Genomic DNA, 21,654 nt, shown 5'->3' with positions numbered 1-21,654 from the left:
TAAAGTCATGAAACTTACCTTAGATGATAGTTGAACAAGCCTTGAATGATAATACTCCTCTAGCACCAAAACCCTATCTCACCTCCTTTGATTTTCTTTGAGGAAGATGAACTCTACTTAGGTTTCATACACTTTGATTCATGAATTTGATGTTGTTGATCATTGATTTCCTTGGTATTTTTGTGGTGGAAGTGTTTTGAGACTTTTCTAGAGATTTCTTGAGTTGGAGAGTGGAGGAAATGAAATGGATGAAATAAAATGGACCCTTACACTTAAACTTAAAAGCTGGCCGAGCCAACTTATACGGACCAACATATGGTCCGTACTATTTATACGGACCGTATGTATGGGCGTACATTTGGTCCAGTGGCTGGTCCCTCCTTTGGCCAACTATACGGCCAAATCTACGGCTGGTATAATTTATACAGTCCGTAGATTGGACCGTATAATGCCTAGTGGTTCCATTTTTGTTCTCGTCGACTCGTTTGATCCCCGATCCTTATGGAACCTTCTTAACACTTGTTTAACACTTCAATACCAATCTAAGGGACGTCATTGCATGTCTCTAAGACACCATTATGACCTCACCACATCGTTGCTCGTTATTCTTATCCGATATACAACATACGACTCGCTTTCCTTAACAACTTCCTTCCCTCATCTCAGATGGTTTTGAAATCTCGTTTGGGGTTATCAAATAATATTCCTCACTCATCGACATGTCGTATACGCCATGACCTTCGTTGTCCTGTTCACAGTACATGTACGGGGAATTTCCCAAGGTGTAACATTCTTCCCCCCTTTTGGAACATTCGTCCTCGAATGTTAAACACTCGGGATTCTACAAAAATTTTGCCAGAGTTTCCCCTGTAATTTGACACTACCAACCTGTCACAACAACCCATAATATCATCGCCTCACAGGGCTACATCACAATATCAACATATCTATGGCCACACACGACCAAAAGCATAAAGGTAAGTATACATACCTTGCGATCTAGGCGTGTCATCACGAACCTCTTCTGGAGATTAGAATAGATGCGGATATTTAGCCTTCACCTTATCTTCCGCTTCACAAGTCATTTCTTCCTTGTTGTTGTTTCGCCATAGAACCTTGACTGAAGCGACCTCTTTATTTCGAAGCCTTCGCACCTGTCTATCTAGGATAGCAACCGGCACTCCTTCGTATGTCAATTTTTCTGTCTCCTGGACATCATCCACCGGAACTATTCTTGTGGGGTCTCCGATACACTTGCGGAGCATTGAAACATGAAAAACTGGGTATACGAACTCGAGCTCTGAGGGAAAGTCCAGTTCATAGGCTACTCGACCCACCTTACGGATGATTCAATAAGGTCCAATGTATCTTGGACTCAACTTCCCCTTTTTACGAAATCTCATTACTCCTTTCATAGGTGAGACTTTCAAAAATACCCAATCATTAGCTTGAAATTCCAAGTCTCGTCGGCGGTTGTCCGCATAAGACTTTTGACGACTTTGGGTTGTTAACAGTCGGTCTCGAATCGCTTTAACCTTTTCGACTGCTTGTTGGATCAAGTCGGGGCCTATCAATTGTGCTTCTTCGGTTACAAACCATCCAATTGGAGATCTACATTTCCTTCCGTACAAAGCTTCGTACGGAGTCATTTGAATACCGAAATGATAGCTGTTGTTATAGGCAAATTCAATAAGGGGCAAATGCTCATCCCAACTACCACCAAAGTCCAGCACACATGCTCGTAGCATATCTTCCAAGGTCTGAATAGTGCGCTCGGCTTGCCCGTCGGTCTGTGGATGAAACGTCGTGCTGAGCTTAACTTGAGTACCTAGACCTTCTTGAAAGGACTTCCAGAACTTGGCTATAAACTGTGCCCCTCTGTCTGTAATGATGGCCAAAGGAATACCATGAAGTTGCACAATTTCTTTTAGATACAACCTGGCATAGTCTTCTGCCGAATACGTGGTTCTGACTGGGAGGAAATGAGCTGCTTTTGTGAGTCTGTCCATGATCACCCATATTGAATCATACCTGCCACGGGAACGGGGTAATCCCACGATGAAATCCATGTTGATCACTTCCCATTTCCAAGTAGGAATTTCCATTGCTTGCAACAAGCCCCCTGGCTTCTAATGTTCGGCTTTTACCTGTTTGCAATTCGGACATTGTGCCACAAAATATGCTATGTCCCTCTTCATGCCATCCCACCAGTATATCAATTTGAGGTCATGATACATTTTAGTTGCACCGGGATGAATAGAATACCGAGAATAGTGTGCTTCCTCTAAAATTCGTTGGCGCAATTTTGCCACATCTGGTACACATAGCCTGCCTCGATATCTAAGGATCCCATCTACGGAAACTTCAAATAGAGACTTTTCCTTTTTAAGAGAAAGGTCTCGGTATCGGCTTAATTGAGAATCTTCATATTGTCGTTCCTTCACTTCTATATTCAAGGATGAAACTGTGGGGTCATTAATGCTGATGCCTGTATTACCCAAATCAATTGCACGTATTCTAAGACTTGTTAATCGATGGAGCTCGCGAACCATCTTCTTTTTTTCTGGAGGAACTTCACATAAGCTACCCATTGATCGACGGCTAAGCGCATCGGCTACTACATTAGCTTTTCCAGGGTGGTACAAAATGTCCACATCATAGTCTTTCAACAATTCTAACCACCGCCTCTGCTGCAGGTTCAACTCCTTCTGTTTGAAAATATGCTGGAGACTCTTGTGATCTGTATAGATATCGACGTGCACACCATACAAATAATGCCTCCATATCTTTAAGGCGTGAATAACAACGGCCAATTCGAGATCATGGGTTGGATAATTCTTCTCATGTTTCCGCAACTGTCTTGAAGCGTATGCAATAACTTTCCCATGCTGCATTAATACACATTCTAGTCCCACACCAGAAGCATCACAATACACAACATAGACATCTGGCCCTTCTGGAAGTGTTAGTACTGGAGCTGAGGTCAACCTGTCCTTCAACTCTTAGAAACTACGCTCACATACATCGTCCCACTGAAATTTTGCTGACTTCTGGGTTAGCTTCGTCAATGGAGCTGAAATAGATGAAAAACCCTCCACAAACCTTCTATAATAACCTGCCAAACCAAGAAAACTACGAACTTCTGTAGGCGTTGTAGGCCTTGGCCAAGTCTTCACAGCTTCTATTTTCTGAGTGTCAACTCGGATGCCATCATCTGAAATAATATGACCTAGGAATGTCACAGAATTTAGCCAAAACTCTCACTTTGAAAATTTTGCATATAATTTTCGGGCTCGAAGAACTCCAAGGATAATTCGCAAGTGATCTGCATGTTCTGATTTTGTGCAAGAATACACTAGAATATCGTCAATAAATACTATCACGAAGAGATCCAGAAATGGCCTGAACACATTATTCATTAGATTCATAAACACTGCCGGAGCATTCGTCAACCCAAACGACATCACTCGAAACTCATAGTGGCCATACCTCGTTCTGAAAGCGGTTTTGGGAATATCTTCTTCCCTAATTCTCACTTGATGATAACCAGATCTCAGATCTATCTTAGAGAACCACTTGGCACCCTGTAATTGGTTAAACAAATCGTCAATTCTGGGGAGGGGATACTTGTTCTTTATTGTTACCTTGTTTAACTGTCTGTAATTGATACACATCCGTTGAGATCCGTCCTTCTTTCTCACGAACAAGACTGGTGCTCCCCACGGCGATGAACTGGGCCTTATAAACCCCTTTTCAAGCAAATCCTTCAACTGTGCCTTCAGCTCCTTCAATTCTGCCGGAGCCATTCGATAAGGAGGAATAGAAATGGGCTCAGTGTCCGGCAATACATCAATAGTGAAATCAATTTCCCTCTCAGGAGGAAGACCTAGTAGTTCGTCTGGAAATACATCTGGGAATTCATTCACTACCGGAACAGATTGAAAAGTTGGCGACCTTGCCTCGGTGTCATGAACCCGAACTAGATGATAAATATAGCCTTTAGCTATCATCTTTCTTGCCTTAAGGTAGGAAATAAACCTACCCTTTGGGGATGCCATATTACCCTTCCATTCAAGTACTTGCTCGGCAATCAACATTAGCATAACATAAGGCCAACCAATCCATACCCATAATTACATCGAAATCTATCATTTCAAGCTCAATCAAATCGGCTTTAGTCTGGCGATCACATATCACAATGACACAATCTTTGTACACTTTCCTTGCTATTACCGGATCACCAACCAGAGTGATTACCTCAATAGGTTTAATGGGCTCGGGTTTCACCCCAATACAATCCGCGACATACGGAGTAACGTAAGAGAAAGTAGAACCCGGATCGATCAAAGCATATACATCGCGGGAAAATAGGAGGTATCCAAAATTTCCCCACCAAAATAGTCTTCCCTGTTACTTAAACCTCTTCTTTTCTCTCCATTTTCTATATAAATAACCTCACTTTCCCTTTTTCCCACAAATATTTCACCACTTCATCCACAAATTCATCAAATCATCCACTATAAAGTTGAGGTAAATTTTCTAGTTCTTAATTTTCTTTTAGTTTTTATTTTCTTTTGAGATTTTCTTGCCCCAAACATGCTTGTTCCCTCTTTTTGACTTATTATCTTGTGATTAAAGTGTGCAAAATGATTTTTGAATTAGATTAATATGTAGTATACATCTTTCTTGTTTGAGTTTTTGGGTTAGTTCTTCTTCCCCAATTACAAGAATACACGCTTTCTAATATATGCACAAAAGGTGTTTGTGAATAATCTAAGTATACTTTATGATGCTATTTTCTTGAAATTGAGTTAAGTCTTGTAGCTTGTTGCTTTGTATTTAAAAAGTTAAAGTGTTGGGGTGATCAAAATTCAAATACATGCTTGAAATTGAGAAATCTATAGTTGAAATTGGTTCACAGTTCATACATCAATAGACTAAGTTTATGATATAGCTACTTGACATACCATGCCTCGTAGTTGTATAGTTTTTAGTTAACTTCTTATTTTTAATTTTTAGTGTGTATATTGTTGTACAATATTGTCGAATCCTCAAGGCATGAGTGTTAGTTTGGCTATGACCTATGCGCTCAAAGAACCTGGTTCTTTGAGCAACTATGCAAGAAGGTAAAGTGCAAAATAAGTAAATCAACATAAGAATTTTCATGTGGAAAACTGCTTGCTTAAGGGAGGAAAACACCACGACCTACCTCTTGTATGATTTTTCGAAACTCCACTAAACATGAACAGTTTTAGGTTACAACTCTATATACACCTAATGAACGGTTCCAAACAGCCACTATGCCTCTTCAATGACTCTACCTAGTTAATAAAGTTTCGTCATCTTCATATTCTGGGTCCGCTTCTGATAAGATGTAATGTATGACACACTTAAAAGAGTATAAGAAAATCTCTAACACTCGTATCTCTTGTTTGATAGCACCCAAGAAAGCTTAATTTCATTGAAGACTAAAAAAATATCAAGATGCTTTAATAGGCTTCAATTGGTAATGAAAACATGTCTTGTAATGGAAGAATAGCTCAAACCCAAAGTCGATCTTTTGGGAAAGCCTTAATACTATTTACACGCCCAAATTGAAGACCAAGATGAGTTGGATTATGGCCCAAAATATGCCCAAAGAAGGAACAAGTTCAACAACCCATACTTGTGTTTCTAGAAGATCATTTAATGCTATCTTGACTACATTCAAAGTTTTTTATTGAACGAAGTGTTGGTGGTCTTCTATGCACATAGGAAAAATGTTGGTGGTCTTCTATGCAGCTTGGAACAAATGTTGGTGCTCCTCTAAGCACCTTAGAACAAAGAATTGGTGGTCTTCTATGCAGCTTGGAAATTGCACCTTAATTAATTTAGTTTGACCAACTTTGAAGTCTAGAATGTTCACTATTTTCTTTAGGGTGGCAACCACCATTTCTCCTATATAAAGTTTCTTTTTCATTGTAACTAAGTTTTAAATAATATTAATATTATTAGCCTTGTGTCTTGTGGAGACCTTTTGAGTTTCTCTTTAGGGTTCGCCTTTTTTGTTCTACTTTGAACCGCAGCTCGGGTTCTTCAATGGTAAGATTCCTTGTTTGAGTTCCTTCTCTCCTATTCTTCTTCTTCTTCTTCTTCTTCTTCTTCTTCTTCTTCTTCTTCTTAATTGATTCACTATTTCTTTTGCTATTAAAACAAGGCTTAAGTATCAAATACTTGAACTTGTTTTCTTCTCTCCCAAGAATCAATCCTTCCCCCTTTCTAACTTCTAATTTTAAAGTCTTCCGTTATCCGTGCGGTTATCAAGTGGTATCAAAGCTTTGGATGGTTGGGTATTCTTATACTCACTCGATCTATTGATTTGAACACTAGAAATAAATAAATAAATAATCTGGCAAAAAAATGTTATTGTAGCGTGAATAGTAAAAAAATTCAAAAAAAAAAAATGAAAATCTTCTTAAGTGAACAGTAACTTCTTATTATTTTTACCTGTTCTTGGTTCTTTCAATGCTTTATCTTGTGATTTGGTGGCTATAAATTATTGAAAAATCTAATCTGGTTGTTATCTGTTGAAAATCCCATTAGATTTTAATCTTCATTGACTTTGCTCGTCAAGAAACTCAAAAGTCCCTTGGAGAAGCGGAAAGGTCATTGCAACACCTTCGGATTCAAAGTGTTTATTCACTACATTTAGTTCCATATTATTCCCTTACCAGATACTTTAAGGATTTATTCATACTTAGTTTAGTCTAGTAATTTTGTAACTACCCGGTTGGTTATTATTGGACCTTCTGCAGCCCATGTATGAAAACAAAGTTTCTTGTTATAAAATCAGTCCATAGGGAAGTTTTTCATGATTTTTTTTATTTTATTTATTAGCATGATCAAATTGATAGGAGTTAAAATGTTATGGGCCCGGATACGACCGCTTCGCCGCAACGGTCCAGGAACTGCCATAGCAAGTCTGCCATAGTAGACAAGCGGACCGCTGCAGTGGTCCGAGCATACCAGACCCAGTTAAAAACCTTATTAGGGGATTAAATCCCACTTTTCCACCAAACCTTCTCTAAGCCGTTACTTGGGAGAATTTCTGGACAAAATCGATAGAGACCTGAGCAAGACTACCCCGTCGTGGTCTCCGGATTTGGAAGCAAATGATGAAGACTCCATGATGGTTCGTGTCACCTGGTTGGCCTCAAAGTAGGTTATGATTTACTTTAGTCAGACTCTGATTAGTGGGTCGTATATATGTGTAGAATTGACGGAGAAAGCATGATTAGCTCTTCAGACACGGCGTTCGGTTGAATATTAGTTAGGTTGAAATTAAGAGTAGAATTATGTGGGCTTGCTGCCATTAAAAGAAGTAGTCGAACCAAGTGTGTAGTTGTTATATTTGAGGGAAGGAGGTTGAGTGTGTATATCCTCTTGGGGTTGATTTAATTGAAGAATGGGAGTTGTTTTACTAATTAATGGGCTAATATAGACTCTTGCTACATCGTATGTTAGAGTGACTCGTACTTTGAATGAAAGAAATTGACTTCATTGTGTATCCATGTTGTTGTTGAGTTGAGTCCGTGAGTCTATCATGAAACTTTGAAATTGGGGTTTGCATTCTTAGCAATGGTACTCTTCTTGTTGCTTGAGATGGTTGTATATTCTTGCTGTTGTTGAGTTGCATTATCTGAATCTTGTTATGACTTATGGCATAGTGCCTTTATTTCATGACGTTGACATTTTTGACTGTTTATGTTCCATATTGACTGTTAAACTGGAAATACGTTGAGATTCATATTGTAACCAGATACAGACACACACGCGCGCGCGCGCGCACACACACACACACACACACACATATATATATATATATATATATATACACACACACACACACAAAGGCACATTTGACAGGGGATGAGGATGTGGCCTAGAGCCTGTTTGGATGGGCTTATGTCTATAAGCTGAAAACAGCTTATAAGCTAAAAAAAATAAGTTGGGGTAGTCTAACTTATTTTTTTTTGGCTTATAAGTTGTTTTCAGCTTATAAGCTGCTTTAGATAAGCTAAGTTAAATGGACCCAATTATTTTTTTGAGCTTATTTTAAGCACAAAATGACTTTAAGCTAGCCAGTCAAACACTCAAAAAAGCTGAAAACAGCTTATAAGCAACTTATAAGCCAATCCAAACGGGCTCCTAGTTACGGCCTCGTGATCCGAGGTCGGTTTCCGGAGTGAGTGGTACATAGACACCATGGGGCCCCTACAGGTCATGGCTAATTGTGCAAATATTACCATTTAGCATGTGTGTACAGGGGTGTGATACTATTTTTATTTCATTGCATTGCATTGGACTCATATTATTCCTGTGTTTTGCAGACTATTTGACTTATCATATCCCTGTGACTGGTTGGTGGTTGATCCTGTTGATGATGTTATTTTGGGTTACGAGTGGTGGTGTTTACGGGTAACTTCAAGGTCCATTGACTAATGACAAAGGTGATGTTGGAGTGATTTCATTTAGCATGGTCCGAGTTTGAAAGTATAGTTGAGATACGGTTGTGGGTTGTATTGCTTTTACTGGTAATTGATAAGGAATTATTGACTAATGTCTGATGTGGGCTGCTGTGTTGTGTGTCTATTTGTCAATTTACGAGTTTTCCAGCTTATGAAGGAAAAAGGTAAGCATTAGTGGTTCCATTTAGTATTGGTTGTATGGAGGTTTGATGTCTGGTCTTTATTAATTGTTAAGGGTTAGCTGGTCTAGGAGTCTGTCTTGACTGTAACAGTTTGTTGTCTGTGAGACACATAGGATAACAATGGGAAGAAGTGTGGGAATTGAGGGATATGGCCTTTTGGTGCATGAACCTGTAGGTATTGAAAGCACATTTAACAGGTGAAATGGACAATAAAGTTAAAAATTACTTAACTGGTTTAGTTTGATTAGACAAATTATAAGAACGAGAAAAGACTTTTGGAGCTTGTGAACTTCGATATAACTATTTATAGCTACAAAAGCATGCCATAAAAAGTAAAAGTATCATAGGCGATTAAGGAAACAACGTCACATAAAATGATACGAAAGGATTATCAGTTTAAGTTATGCATTTTGGGCTTCAAACAGACGCCTTACTTTGTCTTCACTGTTCCACATCAGAATATTAGCAAATGCTTGCCTCAGCTATCTGTTGACCCAAATGTATAATCTTACATTTGGTCATTGTTTTTCGCTAGAGTAAATAATGCATTTACATTCTGGAATCCGAAGTATGGCTGCAAAGTGCAAAACTTGAGCAGCCATGCCCCTAATCATCGAATGTATTTCCCAGCAGATCGTTGCTCCTTATATTTGTGGATCTTGAACATGATAATTACACGAAAATTATTACTAAGATACATATATTAGAAAAGCAAGTTGTACAATAATTTTGTGAACAAAGGAAATTTTGTGGCCAATAATTTCATGGAGTTGGATAGACATGGCAGGAAACTGGTGAACAGTGACAAATTATCGGCATCATATTTGAGAATAAGGAAAGGGGAGAAAGGAAGGAGATCCCCATACTCAAATCCTTTGGGAGGAGACTACGGGGGATCAGGTTTTTTCTAACAGTTTTTTCTTGGATGCAAGTACAGTATGCTGGGCAACAAGAAGGAAGAATAAGCAGAAGGACTGGGCAAACGTGGAGGCAACACAGTGTAGGCTTAATGTTTTTATTTTAAGCTTTATCCTAATCCAATTGGCTATTGTATACTGGGTGGTATTAGTACCCTTTGGTACTCAATCCCTGGTGCAAAAACCAGTAGGATCTAGGATACAAATGAGCAAACCATTCAGGATATCAGACACAAGTACAGCAAGGTCAAACAGCAACAACAAGGGCGAGATGGAAACAATTGTAAAAGGAAATGTACACAGATCAATTTTATTCAGTGAGGGTTGCGAATATCAACTCTATATTGGGTAGAATCGAAATGGAAGATGGATGAAATTCAATGGAAAGAATGGCAACACAACGATACAGAGAGCAGAAAACATCGACCAACAGCAACAACAATAGCAATCCAACAAATCGTGGAGACAACAACAACCAACATCAACAACAACAGCACAGATCTTGGAGACGACTAGCAGGAGATAAGCGGACAAGCAAGAGACAAAGATCTAGCAACGAACCTAATAGACGAAATCCTAGCTGCAACAGAGGAGACCAGGAGAAAAGCAACATTGAACACCATCCACAACAGCAGCAGCCACAAAATCGGAGTTCACAAAGGAAAGATTCGAGCTTACAAGTACAAGAATCCATATATCGGACATTTGTTGACAAAGAAATGAACCTGAACCGGCGAACATACCTAAGATGGAGCTCAAATGCCATCTTTGTCAGTCACTTTTCCAATTTTGAGTTTTGGTTTTTGTTTTTTTAATTCAGACTCTTTATTTGCTGTTGGATGATTTAATAAATTAATAAAATTAGTCACTGGGACCCACCCAGTGACCTTGATTTAAAAAAAAAAAAAGAAGAAAGAAAGAAACACAAGCTGTTATAAAGCCGTCATGATCCAAAGTCAGGGACCATTAACGGACATCTAACGAGCTCATCCCGTCAAAGTCGTTATACTCATTCCCAAGTTACGAACTACTAGTGAATTACATCTCTCGTTTCCCATATCAATTCGTTAGGATCTGAAAAACATACAATTACGTAAAAAATTGACTTTACTCCTTCACCTCAGTTATTAAAGTTCTTTTATACTGTATTTTCCAGTGGTGTTGGTATTTATAACAAATCCTGTCATGGGATATTGAAGAACCCGGATGAGAAACTAGTCATGAGAGGTCAGAAAATTTCTCCATCACAAGGATGTGTCCGAGTTAGCTATAGCAACCAACCATCATCTGACCATAACTCAACTCACAAACCTATTTTCCATTTGATGATTGCATTAGAAGATTTCTCACTACTAGCATGCTCAATTATCTCAAATCATCACATTAATGTTACTCCGCCTGTGGGAATTCCAAGTTGGGATAAAGGAGGAGGGTTGCAGTATGGGAGATGATGCCACAAGCTCAGTGGGAGGGAAAGAGCTTTTAGGCTTCCCTTCTAGACATCCTTACCACCTCTGTAGCTAACTTAAAGAATAAAATCGACTTAGTCACATTTGGACCTATCTGTCTTGATTGATAATGTAGGGTGAAGCTGCGAGTTTTCAAGGTCAGTCGATTTACACTTAGTGCTCTGCTAACAGTTCATTTTTGGTCATAAGCATAACATGACAATATGACATAGATGGCTGTAAGAGCATGCTGTCAGGTAAAACAAGAAGTGTAAAATTTAAGAGTTTCCAAATATAGAAAGGGGACGTTTTTTTTTTTAGGCAGAATAGCTCGGGACCCCCCTAAACTTGTCGATTTTTATTCGGTGTACACCTAAACTATGCGTTGGCTTAATTACCCCCATGAACTTGGTAATATGATAGTCTCGACCCCCCTAGACGCTAATGTGGCAAAGAGCGTGAACACACTCTCTTTTAGGCGCGTGGATGGGTCAAAAATAGAAAAATCAGCTTCCAAGTGGAGTATTTTTCAACTATTAATCGTCATATAATCAGTATAATGATTTATTTTTTCCAATTGTGTTTCTTTTTGGTTTTTCTTAATATTCATTACATATTTTATCCCAATTGTATTTTTTTCTTTTTAGATATAATGATTATGTATTTTTTTTCTTTTTTTGGATCCAAACCTAAATAACTTAGTTGAAACTCTATTTATTTTAGCCAAATAAAAAGAAGGTTTAGCAAAAGTAATGAAGTTTAGACGGTGCATTTTCTACAAAAAAAAAAAAAAAATTGTGTATTTTTCTTTTCATGCAATTACTATTTATTTCAACTCTGCATTATTTTTTTGGGGTCAAATTCTTAAAATATTTGGTTGATATTTTACTTATTTCTTTTCAGATACAATGATTATTTGCTTTAACTGTGTATTTCTTCTTTTCCTGGCCAAATATATAAAAATAACTTGATTAGAATATCATTATCTTTAGCCAAATAAAAAAAAAGTATGGTCAAAATATTGTTGTTTCAAGTTCTTTTTTTTACAGATTTGGCCCGAAAAAGATGATCTAAATAATTGGTGAACTTAAAAAGGTAAAAAATATATATTTTATCCTTAAAAATGCCACATGGACAAAAAAATCCATGTGGCAGCGCGTGTGTCACACATCAAGAGGTTGTCAGCGTATAGGGGGGTCGAGACTATTATATTACCAAGTTCAGGGGGGTAATTAAGCCAACTCATAGTTTAGGTGTACACCGAATAAAAACCAACAAGTTTAGGGGGGGTCCCGAGCTATTCTGCCTTTTTTTACTTGATAAAACAGACTAACAAGAAAAGTGTGTCACATACTGAATTAGAGGGAGTAAAATTCCTTTCTTTCAGGTCCAAAACCAGATATAAAACCAGACATTTTCATAGACTTAATGAAAATGTAAAGATATGAAGACTGAGTTTTAGATAGAAATCTGAAAATTAGAACTTGAAGAATGTTACCCAGCCTCTGAAATAACGATATCGTGACAAAAGAGAGAGAAGGCAATATCAAAATTTTAAAGCTACATATTTGAAAAGAATAAATTACATCAGTTGACAGAGTTGAGAAGAGGGATTAGTTCTTGGGGATGTTTTTGCCCACAATCTTGGCTGGAGCTATTCGCAAAAGATTTCCAGGCTTACCAGGAAGAGCTCCTTTGATCATTAGAATGTTGAGTTCATCATCAATCTTGACAATCTTCAGCTTTCTAATCTTGGTCTTGGTGCCTCCCATCCTTCCAGGCATTTTCTTGCCCTTATATACACGCCCTGGGGTTGTTCCAGCACCAATTGATCCTAGTTGTCTATGACTCTTTGATCCGTGAGTCATTAGACCCCTCTTGAAATTATGCCTCTTGATACCACCTGCAAGTCCAAAGTATTTCACCAGTGTCAACAATGAAACAGAGAAAAAAAGATATGATAAATAGAACTTGCTTTCTTTAAAGGTAATCCAAATTTGAAATAAAGTTCCTTCCCAAGTAAGTGCTATATGTAGACTGTTCCTGTATCTTGACTTCGTAATTAAAATACGTCAATACATGCACTTGTATGGAAGTCTCTTTAACGTGATATTTAAAACAACTATTCAGGTTTTCACAAGAAGGTTAAAATAATAAAGCCTGTTATTTGGAAAACTTTAAGACTTGAAAAACTTATAAATCCTACCTACTCATTTAAACATCTGAAATGTACACCGTGGAACCAACCAGCATAAAAAACACTATGATCAGCACCAGATGAGTAGTATCTACTATGACAGCAAGCCAAGTTGCACAGAATATCAAGATATTCATCAACGAAGCTTATTTAGGTGCTGGAGCCATGCCACATGCAGAGAGGAGATACCATGATGTTCAATTACGATGTGATTTGCAGATCAAATCAAGCATGCCACATTTATAGACAACAGAATCGGTTATTGGGAAAAATCAATAAAAGCATTAATATAAACCATTTGGCCTTAATCATATAATGTAGCTCATGTAACAGGAATACCAAGTAGTATTATAGATAAGTAAAACATCATATTTGCATCTATAGTGATATATGCATCTTAATAATACAAACAAATACTACAATTTTTTGAGAAAGTGCAAACCAATACTATGTTTTGAGAAACCATTGGGCCCGAATATTAATGATATAATGTAGCTCATGTAATAGGCATATCAAGTAGTTATATAAATAAGTAAAACAGCATATTTGCATCTGTATATTGCATCTTAATAATACAAACAAATACTATTCTGGTTTGAGGCTTGCATACATGAATTGCTTCACCTATGAGAACTTCTACCAATTTATTTCTTTTCATGCAATGACATAACAGAGCGCAATTTTCCGAATAAAAAACCAAAGACCTGGCAGTTTAGATGTACCACACTACTAAAATCAAAGATACTTCCTCTTTTGAACAACAACCACACCTCAATTCTAAGCTAGTTGGATCTGGCTATAATATCCATTTTCCTCCATTTGAACACGTTTTATCTCAATATTGAATAATTTAGATTCTCCAACAGTACAAGTTCTCTATTGAAAGTTCACTTGAAAGACAATATATTCTGTCAGGACCAATAGCTCACTAATAATAAGAAACTATTCACAAAACATAAAATCAAGGTCACCTGCACACTTCACTAATCCAATTGGGAAGAACTCTTAGTCTGGCTTATCCAAAATACAGCGAAACCTAGTACTTCATATGGACTTTACACAGGCATGGATAATCGGTTTATCAGTAAGTTCTTCAATAACTTCAACTTTCACAAGTGAAGTCATCTAAATGCTAATACATCCAAACAAACAAGGAATTTTTTTTTCTAAATTCAGATAATGTACCCCAAAATGAACAATAAGGGGTCATTTGGATGGCGGCATTATATCCATCAGTAGCCTCAGTTTTAATCTGAGTAACAATATTTCCCTCATATCCCCCGTCGCCACCACCCATACCCCCACCTCCCATAGTATTTGTCTAGATTATATACAACTGTCTTTAGGATAATATTTTTGCTTACGTACTGAACACAAGAAAATAAATAAGAAACCATCTTATTTTCTTGGAAAACATTTTCCTTCATACTAAATTTTTCTAAAATCAGATAATGAACCCCAAAATTTAAAATAAAAGCGTTAAAAACACAATTCAAGATTGTAGACAAACAATATTGAGACAGTATTAACCTTGAAATCCTTTTCCAATAGTTGTACCAGAAACATCAACCAAATCACCCTCATTAAACAACTCATTAAAATCAAGTTTCTGAGTAACCTCAAACCCATCAACATCCTGAAGTCTAAACTCTTGCAAATGTCTCAAAGGAATAATCCCAGACTTTTCAAGATGTCCCATTTCAGGTTTAGTAAGTTTTCTATCTCTCACTCTTCTATACCCAACTTGTACAGCATTATAACCATCAGTAGCTTCAGTTTTAATCTGAGTAACAATATTACCTTCCCGAAAACCAACAACAGTTACAGGGACAACTGTACCTGTTTCCTCAAAGAAACTCATCATACCAAGTTTAGTTGCCATTATACCAACACCAGCTTCAAGTGAAGCTGAGATTGTTGGGGGTGATGATGATGATGTTAATGAAACAACGGGTTTGTTGGTTTTCTTCAGTTTGGGGAGTTGGAATTTGGGGAGAAAGGCTGAGTTGAGGGTTAAGGGCGTGTTTGGGTGTAGGGGTTTGAGGTGGAGTTTGGTGGTGGAGAAACAAGAGAGAGACATGGCTATGGCAAACGCTGTCTGTGTTCTTTTGGGATTTCCTTATCCGATACAAGGTGCGGGGACGGAAGGGATGTGCTGCGTGCTCAAAACTATATAAAGTAAATTCCAATTTATCATCTCCCTTGCATTTTGAATACCACTTTTTTTATTTGCATTTTTCGGATTTCCTGTTTGATTTAACATTATTTTATTTTGGTTTCAATATTTAAAAACTTATCTTATCTGTACTACCTGGATTCATTTTACGATTTTTGGTTTGTGTCATAATATAATATGAAATCTAATATAATTGACTAAGATAATGAGTTGGTTTTCACGTGGTGTTTTTAGGTTGAAAATGAAGTTTTAATGGGGAAGGGGTCAATATAAGGTCTAAAGTATGATCGTAAGATATATTTATTAAAAAGAATATAATTGAGGACAAATATAGCTTATTTTCGCTAGTAAAGGGGTAAATATGACTCTTTTCAGTTATTTGATTTTGTTTTCACTATCGAAGAAATACTATCCAATATGCATTATAATAAATTTCATTTCTATTTTGTTTTTCAACTTGATTTTACGATTTTTCGTTTGTCTCATATAATATAATATGGATCTAATATTGAATAAGATATTTAAATGACGAAAACTATTATAAAGAATGAAAAATAGTAATATCAAATATCTTAAATAATGTTTTTCTCTAAATTTCAATTCAAATAATTAAAATGGATATCACTAGTAAGCCCGTAATAAGAGTATATTTTCATACATAGTGTGATAATCAAAACAAAATGTAAATATAATATTTAATACTAGTTGATGCCTTTAGTAACCATATATCAACAATCAAACGCGCTTTATGTAAAAATAATAATATATAGGCGCGCGTGTGTATATATTTAATATTTAAAATGCGAAACGAAACCAAGAAATCAAACTTTTAAAAAATTTATCCGAAATCAAACCAAAAATCAAACATAATAACAAAAAAATCAATTTACTTTTTTTTCAGTTTAATTCAAACAATGCGCATCCCTATTTGCACCTGTACATTTTTCATCACCATTTTTATCATTTACATCTTGTGATTTGTTCTTTTCTAATTTAAGAATCCTATATATACATATATATTAAAGCTTGGACCCTTATAATTGCCCATTACAAAGAATTGCAGTTTAGCACATTCAGCTTTGATTAAAGAAAACGAAAAAATGAAACAACCAAATTGGGTAAATAATTCTAGAAATTTGAAATATAGACTTTTATTTTTTAATGTAAAGCTCATAGATATTTAAGGGAAAAGGGTCAAAACTACTCTTCTACTTTGGAAAAGGGGCTAAAAATATCCTCCGAACTTATTTTGGGTCAAAAATATCCCTCTCATCCTTAAAGTTTTCAAATATACCCCTATCTTGACGGAAATTATCCTTCAAAATAACTTTAAATCATTTTTTAAACCTGTTTCATCATTTAAACCCGACCCAACTAAGTAATAACCCATAAGATTCCCTTATTCCCCCAATACGTAGGTTTGAAATTGGGGGAATAACGGGATCTTATGGGTTTTTATTTAGTTGGGTCCGGTTTAAATGATGGAACAGGTTTAAAAAATGATTTCGGGTTATTTTGGGGGATAATTTCCGACAAGACAAGGGTATATTTGAAAACTTTAAGGATGAGAGGAGTATTTTTGACCCAAAATAAGTTCGGAGGATATTTTTAGCCCTTTTTCCAAAGTACAGGGATATTTTTGACCCTTTTCCCGATATTTAAGCTTAATTGCGTTAAACATTAGCTTAATCACGTGATTAAAACCATAAACATGTGCTAGAGACCGAGTCCAACCATCCCAATTTTGATATTCTCAAGAAAGTGTTTGTGTAGTGTGTACAATATGGTTTGGGTTTGGGTAAAGTACGTATATATACATATTAATGAGAAATGTTTACGAAACGTGACGATAGTTTTCAATTTACAATACATAACATTACAAATCCTATATAAAATATACTTTTTTAAAAAAAATTATTTTATTTTTTTAAAATTATTTTTTTCGCTCAAAAATTTATGTATGAAATGTGTATATCTCGCTCGAGGCTTAAAAAGATCGCTCAAAATTTAGTGTATGAAAATAGTATGAAAAATGTATGAAATGTGTATATCTCGTTCAAGGCTTAAAAAATCCTCTCAAATTTGTGTGTATGAAAACGGTATGAAATTTGTATCTCGCTCAAGGCTTAGAATTTCGCTCACATTTTGGTGTATAAAGTTCATGTTAGATTTCTGTAAAATTAATACAACTACAACAACATTGTATACAACTTTGATACAACATTCAAGACTTAGAGCCTGTTTGGATTGGCTTATAAGTTGCTAAAAACTACTTATAAGCTGTTTTTAGCTTTTTTGAGTGTTTGGCTGACCAGCTTATAAGCCATTTTGTGCTTAAAATAAGCCCAAAAAAATAATTGGGCCCGTTTGGCTTAGCTTATCTAAAGCAGTTTATAAGCTAAAAACAGCTTATAAGCTGCTTTTTTTAAGCCCATCCAAACAGGCTCTTAAAATAATCGCTCAAATTTTTGTGTATGAAATGTGTTAACTTGCTCAGGGCTTAAAAAGTTCGGTCAAATTTTGTGTATGAAAAACGTATGAAATGTGTATATCTCGATCAAGGCTTAAACATTACGCTTAAAATTTTATGTGTGAGAATGGTATGAAATGTGTAGATCTCGCTCAAGACTTAGAATTTCATTCACATTGTTCGAATATAAAGTTTCTGGAAAATTAATACAACTACAACCACATTGTAACAACTTTCATACAATATTCAAGGCTTAAAGTTTTCGCTCACAATTTTGTGTATGAAAACTATATTAAAAATTTCGCTCACACATACACATTTCATACAGCTTTCATACACAAAAATTTGAGGTAATTTTTTAAGCCTTTGAGAAAAAAAAATTAAAAAAAAGTGTAAAACATTCTTTTAAAAAAAATATTTTTAAAAAAAATATTTTCTGAAAAAAAAAATAAAAAAACGAAAAATATATGAAAATCCGTCATGTTTCGTAAAATATCGTTATGTTTTGTAAATAAGGAAAATTATCTATATATTTTGTACTTAAAGAGTCTTAAGTAGGTACCGTATGTCATTTTCCCTTTGGGGTTTGGGATGAATTAGAAGTTAGAACCAAGTACCAAAGCTGTACCAAAGCTCGCTCCAAGGATGTTTTGGGTTACTACCTAGTAACACTCCTTAAAGCCTACTACTAACATCGTTTAATCTATACAATTCATATATCCCCTCAAAATCTCAGCAACACCCAAAAATATATTCAAAGTTGAGATTTCAAGATTTAGACAGATTGAGTTAATTCCACTACTCCCACTTCATTTATGATGTATATAAATTATAGTAGTAGGATAGTAATTATGCTTGAATTGGTGATTGAAAAGTGGAGATTAGATCTAGCTTGATTGTTAATGGTGAATGTTAGGAAAGTTAAGAAGACGAATAGTAGTTGGATGTTGTGAATTGTGCAATATGGTAACCTTAATGATGTTAATAACCCCTTAAATGTATAGAATGGGACAGGTGAATCAAGACTTCACCTTACTGATGTGAACTGAAAGTTAGATAACACGCCAATACACGAGTATTAATGAATGTTTTGAGTTATCATCGACATAGTTGACACTATAAACATCTCTTCATTTTTCGACATAAGAATTTGTCGGTAATAGATGTTTATCGAAGTCACTCACGCGCAAAGAATCTATCGGAAAAATCCTTGTTGGCAAACCTGACTGACTGAGTTTGTTGGAAATATTTTTAGAGAATCCGACTATGAGTGTAATATTGCTTCCCTGGGTCTTTTTTATTGTTATTCACTATTGTCCTCCATAGACGTTGTCGATTTATTTAATAAAATAATAATTACTTTTCTAAAATATACAAAAGGTTGATACAAGGATAGAAATGCATATTTTAGGTATATTTGCCTTTTTTTTTTATTGGTTTACTTGTATTTAAGTTAATTTCGTTCATTTTATACTCAAATATGTGTTTCAGGATTAAAGACATGAAAACTTGCATTTCTTCTTGAAATAAGAGATATTATACAAAGACCGGAGAAATTATATCTCAAGTAGAGCTGACAATTTCAAACCATATTTAGAAAATCAGTCCATTTAACTCACATTTTAATGAGTTGGATCACTTATATTTCAGTTGGGTAAATATTATGACTTCAGTCTATTGTTAACTCATAATAATATGGACAAATATGGGTAAAATATGTGTATCCATATATAAAGACACTAGACCCAATAACAAATCATTTTCTTCAAAATATGAGATTTTTTTTTTAAATTTGAGGGAAAATATTTTCCAGATCAATAAGAACACACCAACGCACAACCCCACCCTCAACCACCCACCCCACCACCTACACCTTTCCCCCACCTACCCACCCCACCACACCTACCCTAACCCCCACCCCACTACTAGCTCCTACCCCCCCCCCCCCCCCCCCCCCCGCGAATTGTCTATTTCATAAATTTACTTTTATAGAATTTGTATAATAGATGAGAAATTTTTCCTTACCCGTATTTTCAGTTTCATATAATTAATTATAAATATATGAAAAAATTAATTTAATTTGAGAAACGAAAAAATTGTAAATATTACACTTGAAATAATAGTACTCTTATAGAATATAGGATAAGCCATAACCAACCCACCCATTTATCACCCAACCCATATTTTACCCACATGAAATATGGGTGGGTTGAAAACCAACCCGTTTTTGTTCAACCCGTGTTCAACCCGCCCAAACCCAGCCAAACATGCCCCATTTGCAGGGAAATTTGTTTTTGACCTGCTGAAAGATTACATGTATGAATCACAGTTATTTCTCCTCACCTCATGACCCGAACACAAAACTTAGAGCTAAGGAGGGGACTGCCTTAGCAGATCCCACATATTACAGGAAACTGATTGGCAAATTGAACTTTCTGACTAATACCAGATTAGATATAAACTTCTAGTGCGCAATTCCTTAACTAGTTTATGCAAGACCCCAGAGAACCTCATCTAAAGGCAACATTTCAGTTATTGAGATACCTAATAAAGGACCCTATACTGGGATTTTCTTGTTCGAGGATGAGGATTGCACAATGAGGGCCTACTGTGACTCAGATTGAGTTGCATGCCTGGATTCAAGGAAATCAATCGGTGGCTATATTGTCCTACTAGGAAACAGTCCAATAAGTTGAAAATCTAAAAAGTAGGAAACAATCTCAATGTCCTCTGAAGAAACATAATACATATCCTTGAGAAAGGTTTTGGAGAGTTAGTTTGTCTTAGTATGCTATTGGAAGAATTGGAAGTACTATTCGCTAGTCCTACTGTGGTCTATTATGACAGTCATTCAGCCCTACACAGAGTAAGAATTCAGTTTTTAATAAGAGGACCAAGCACATACCGGTGGACTGTCACTTTGTTAGGAAAAATAGCAAGAAGGCCTCATTTCTCTACATCATATTGCTACCACAAGTCAACTTGTAGACACACTCCCGAAAGCTCTCACTGGAATCAAACATTCCACTATAGTAGACAAGTTGGTTGTGCTCCCACACTTCCAACTTGAGGGGGTATTAAGAATTGAAAGTGAATTGTAATATTTATTTACTAATTTGGTTATGGTTAGGTAGGCTCAGTGTCGCTTAGTTTGTTATTAGCTGTTAGTTAATTGTCACTAGTTGGTTGGGATTAGTTCCTAGATAGCTAATCAGCACTTATGTAATTAAATACAACATTTTACATTCAATACAATCAATCGAAGATCAGTTTCCTTTCAACAAAATATCTTCTCCTTCTCTATGATTTCTCTCTCAAACTGAACATTCTTGGAGAATGTCCATGGAAGCTCAACTCGAACTTGGTTTATGATCATTTTTCTTGATTGAATCGTTTTTTTTTTTTCAAAAACTGAATCAAGATGCGAAAGAATCCATATTCCCTATCTCGTATTCTGCAAATTTGATAATATAGCTTCACAAAATATCACTGTTAACAGATTTGATCAGAGAATCTTTTGTTACAGGACCAATCAAACTACTCCATCGTTAGGTAAATCCCCAGATGGCAGTCACAATTTCAGTTAACAACATTTTGCTTGTTTAAGAAAAAACTATTTCTTAATCAATCTTTATTTTGAACAGTCTGTGATACACAATTCTAAGAATAATGTCCTCAGTAACACTAATTAGTAAGTCAACTCATCCTTTGTTAATTAATTTTTGGACATACTTAGGTTAATTTTTGTCATACAATC

General features: G+C 35.9%; 1 protein-coding gene across 1 annotated transcript; it reads right to left on the bottom strand.

Annotated features, from left to right (window-relative positions):
• Positions 1 to 12,510: 12,510 nt before the first annotated feature.
• LOC132611528 (large ribosomal subunit protein uL3c) lies at positions 12,511 to 15,432 on the bottom strand. The gene is made up of 2 exons (XM_060325951.1): positions 14,782 to 15,432; positions 12,511 to 12,957 (listed from the first exon to the last, which is right to left on the bottom strand). Exons 1-2 carry the CDS (start codon positions 15,329 to 15,331, stop codon positions 12,668 to 12,670), a joined length of 840 nt encoding a protein of 279 aa, XP_060181934.1. The 5' UTR covers positions 15,332 to 15,432; the 3' UTR covers positions 12,511 to 12,667.
• Positions 15,433 to 21,654: the final 6,222 nt, after the last annotated feature.

Source organism: Lycium barbarum, chromosome 9, assembly GCF_019175385.1.
Source record: "Lycium barbarum isolate Lr01 chromosome 9, ASM1917538v2, whole genome shotgun sequence".
NCBI classification, from domain to species: domain Eukaryota; kingdom Viridiplantae; phylum Streptophyta; class Magnoliopsida; order Solanales; family Solanaceae; genus Lycium; species Lycium barbarum.
The sequence above is the reverse complement of the archived record's forward strand: the minus strand, read 5'-3'. Positions and strand labels throughout refer to the sequence as shown.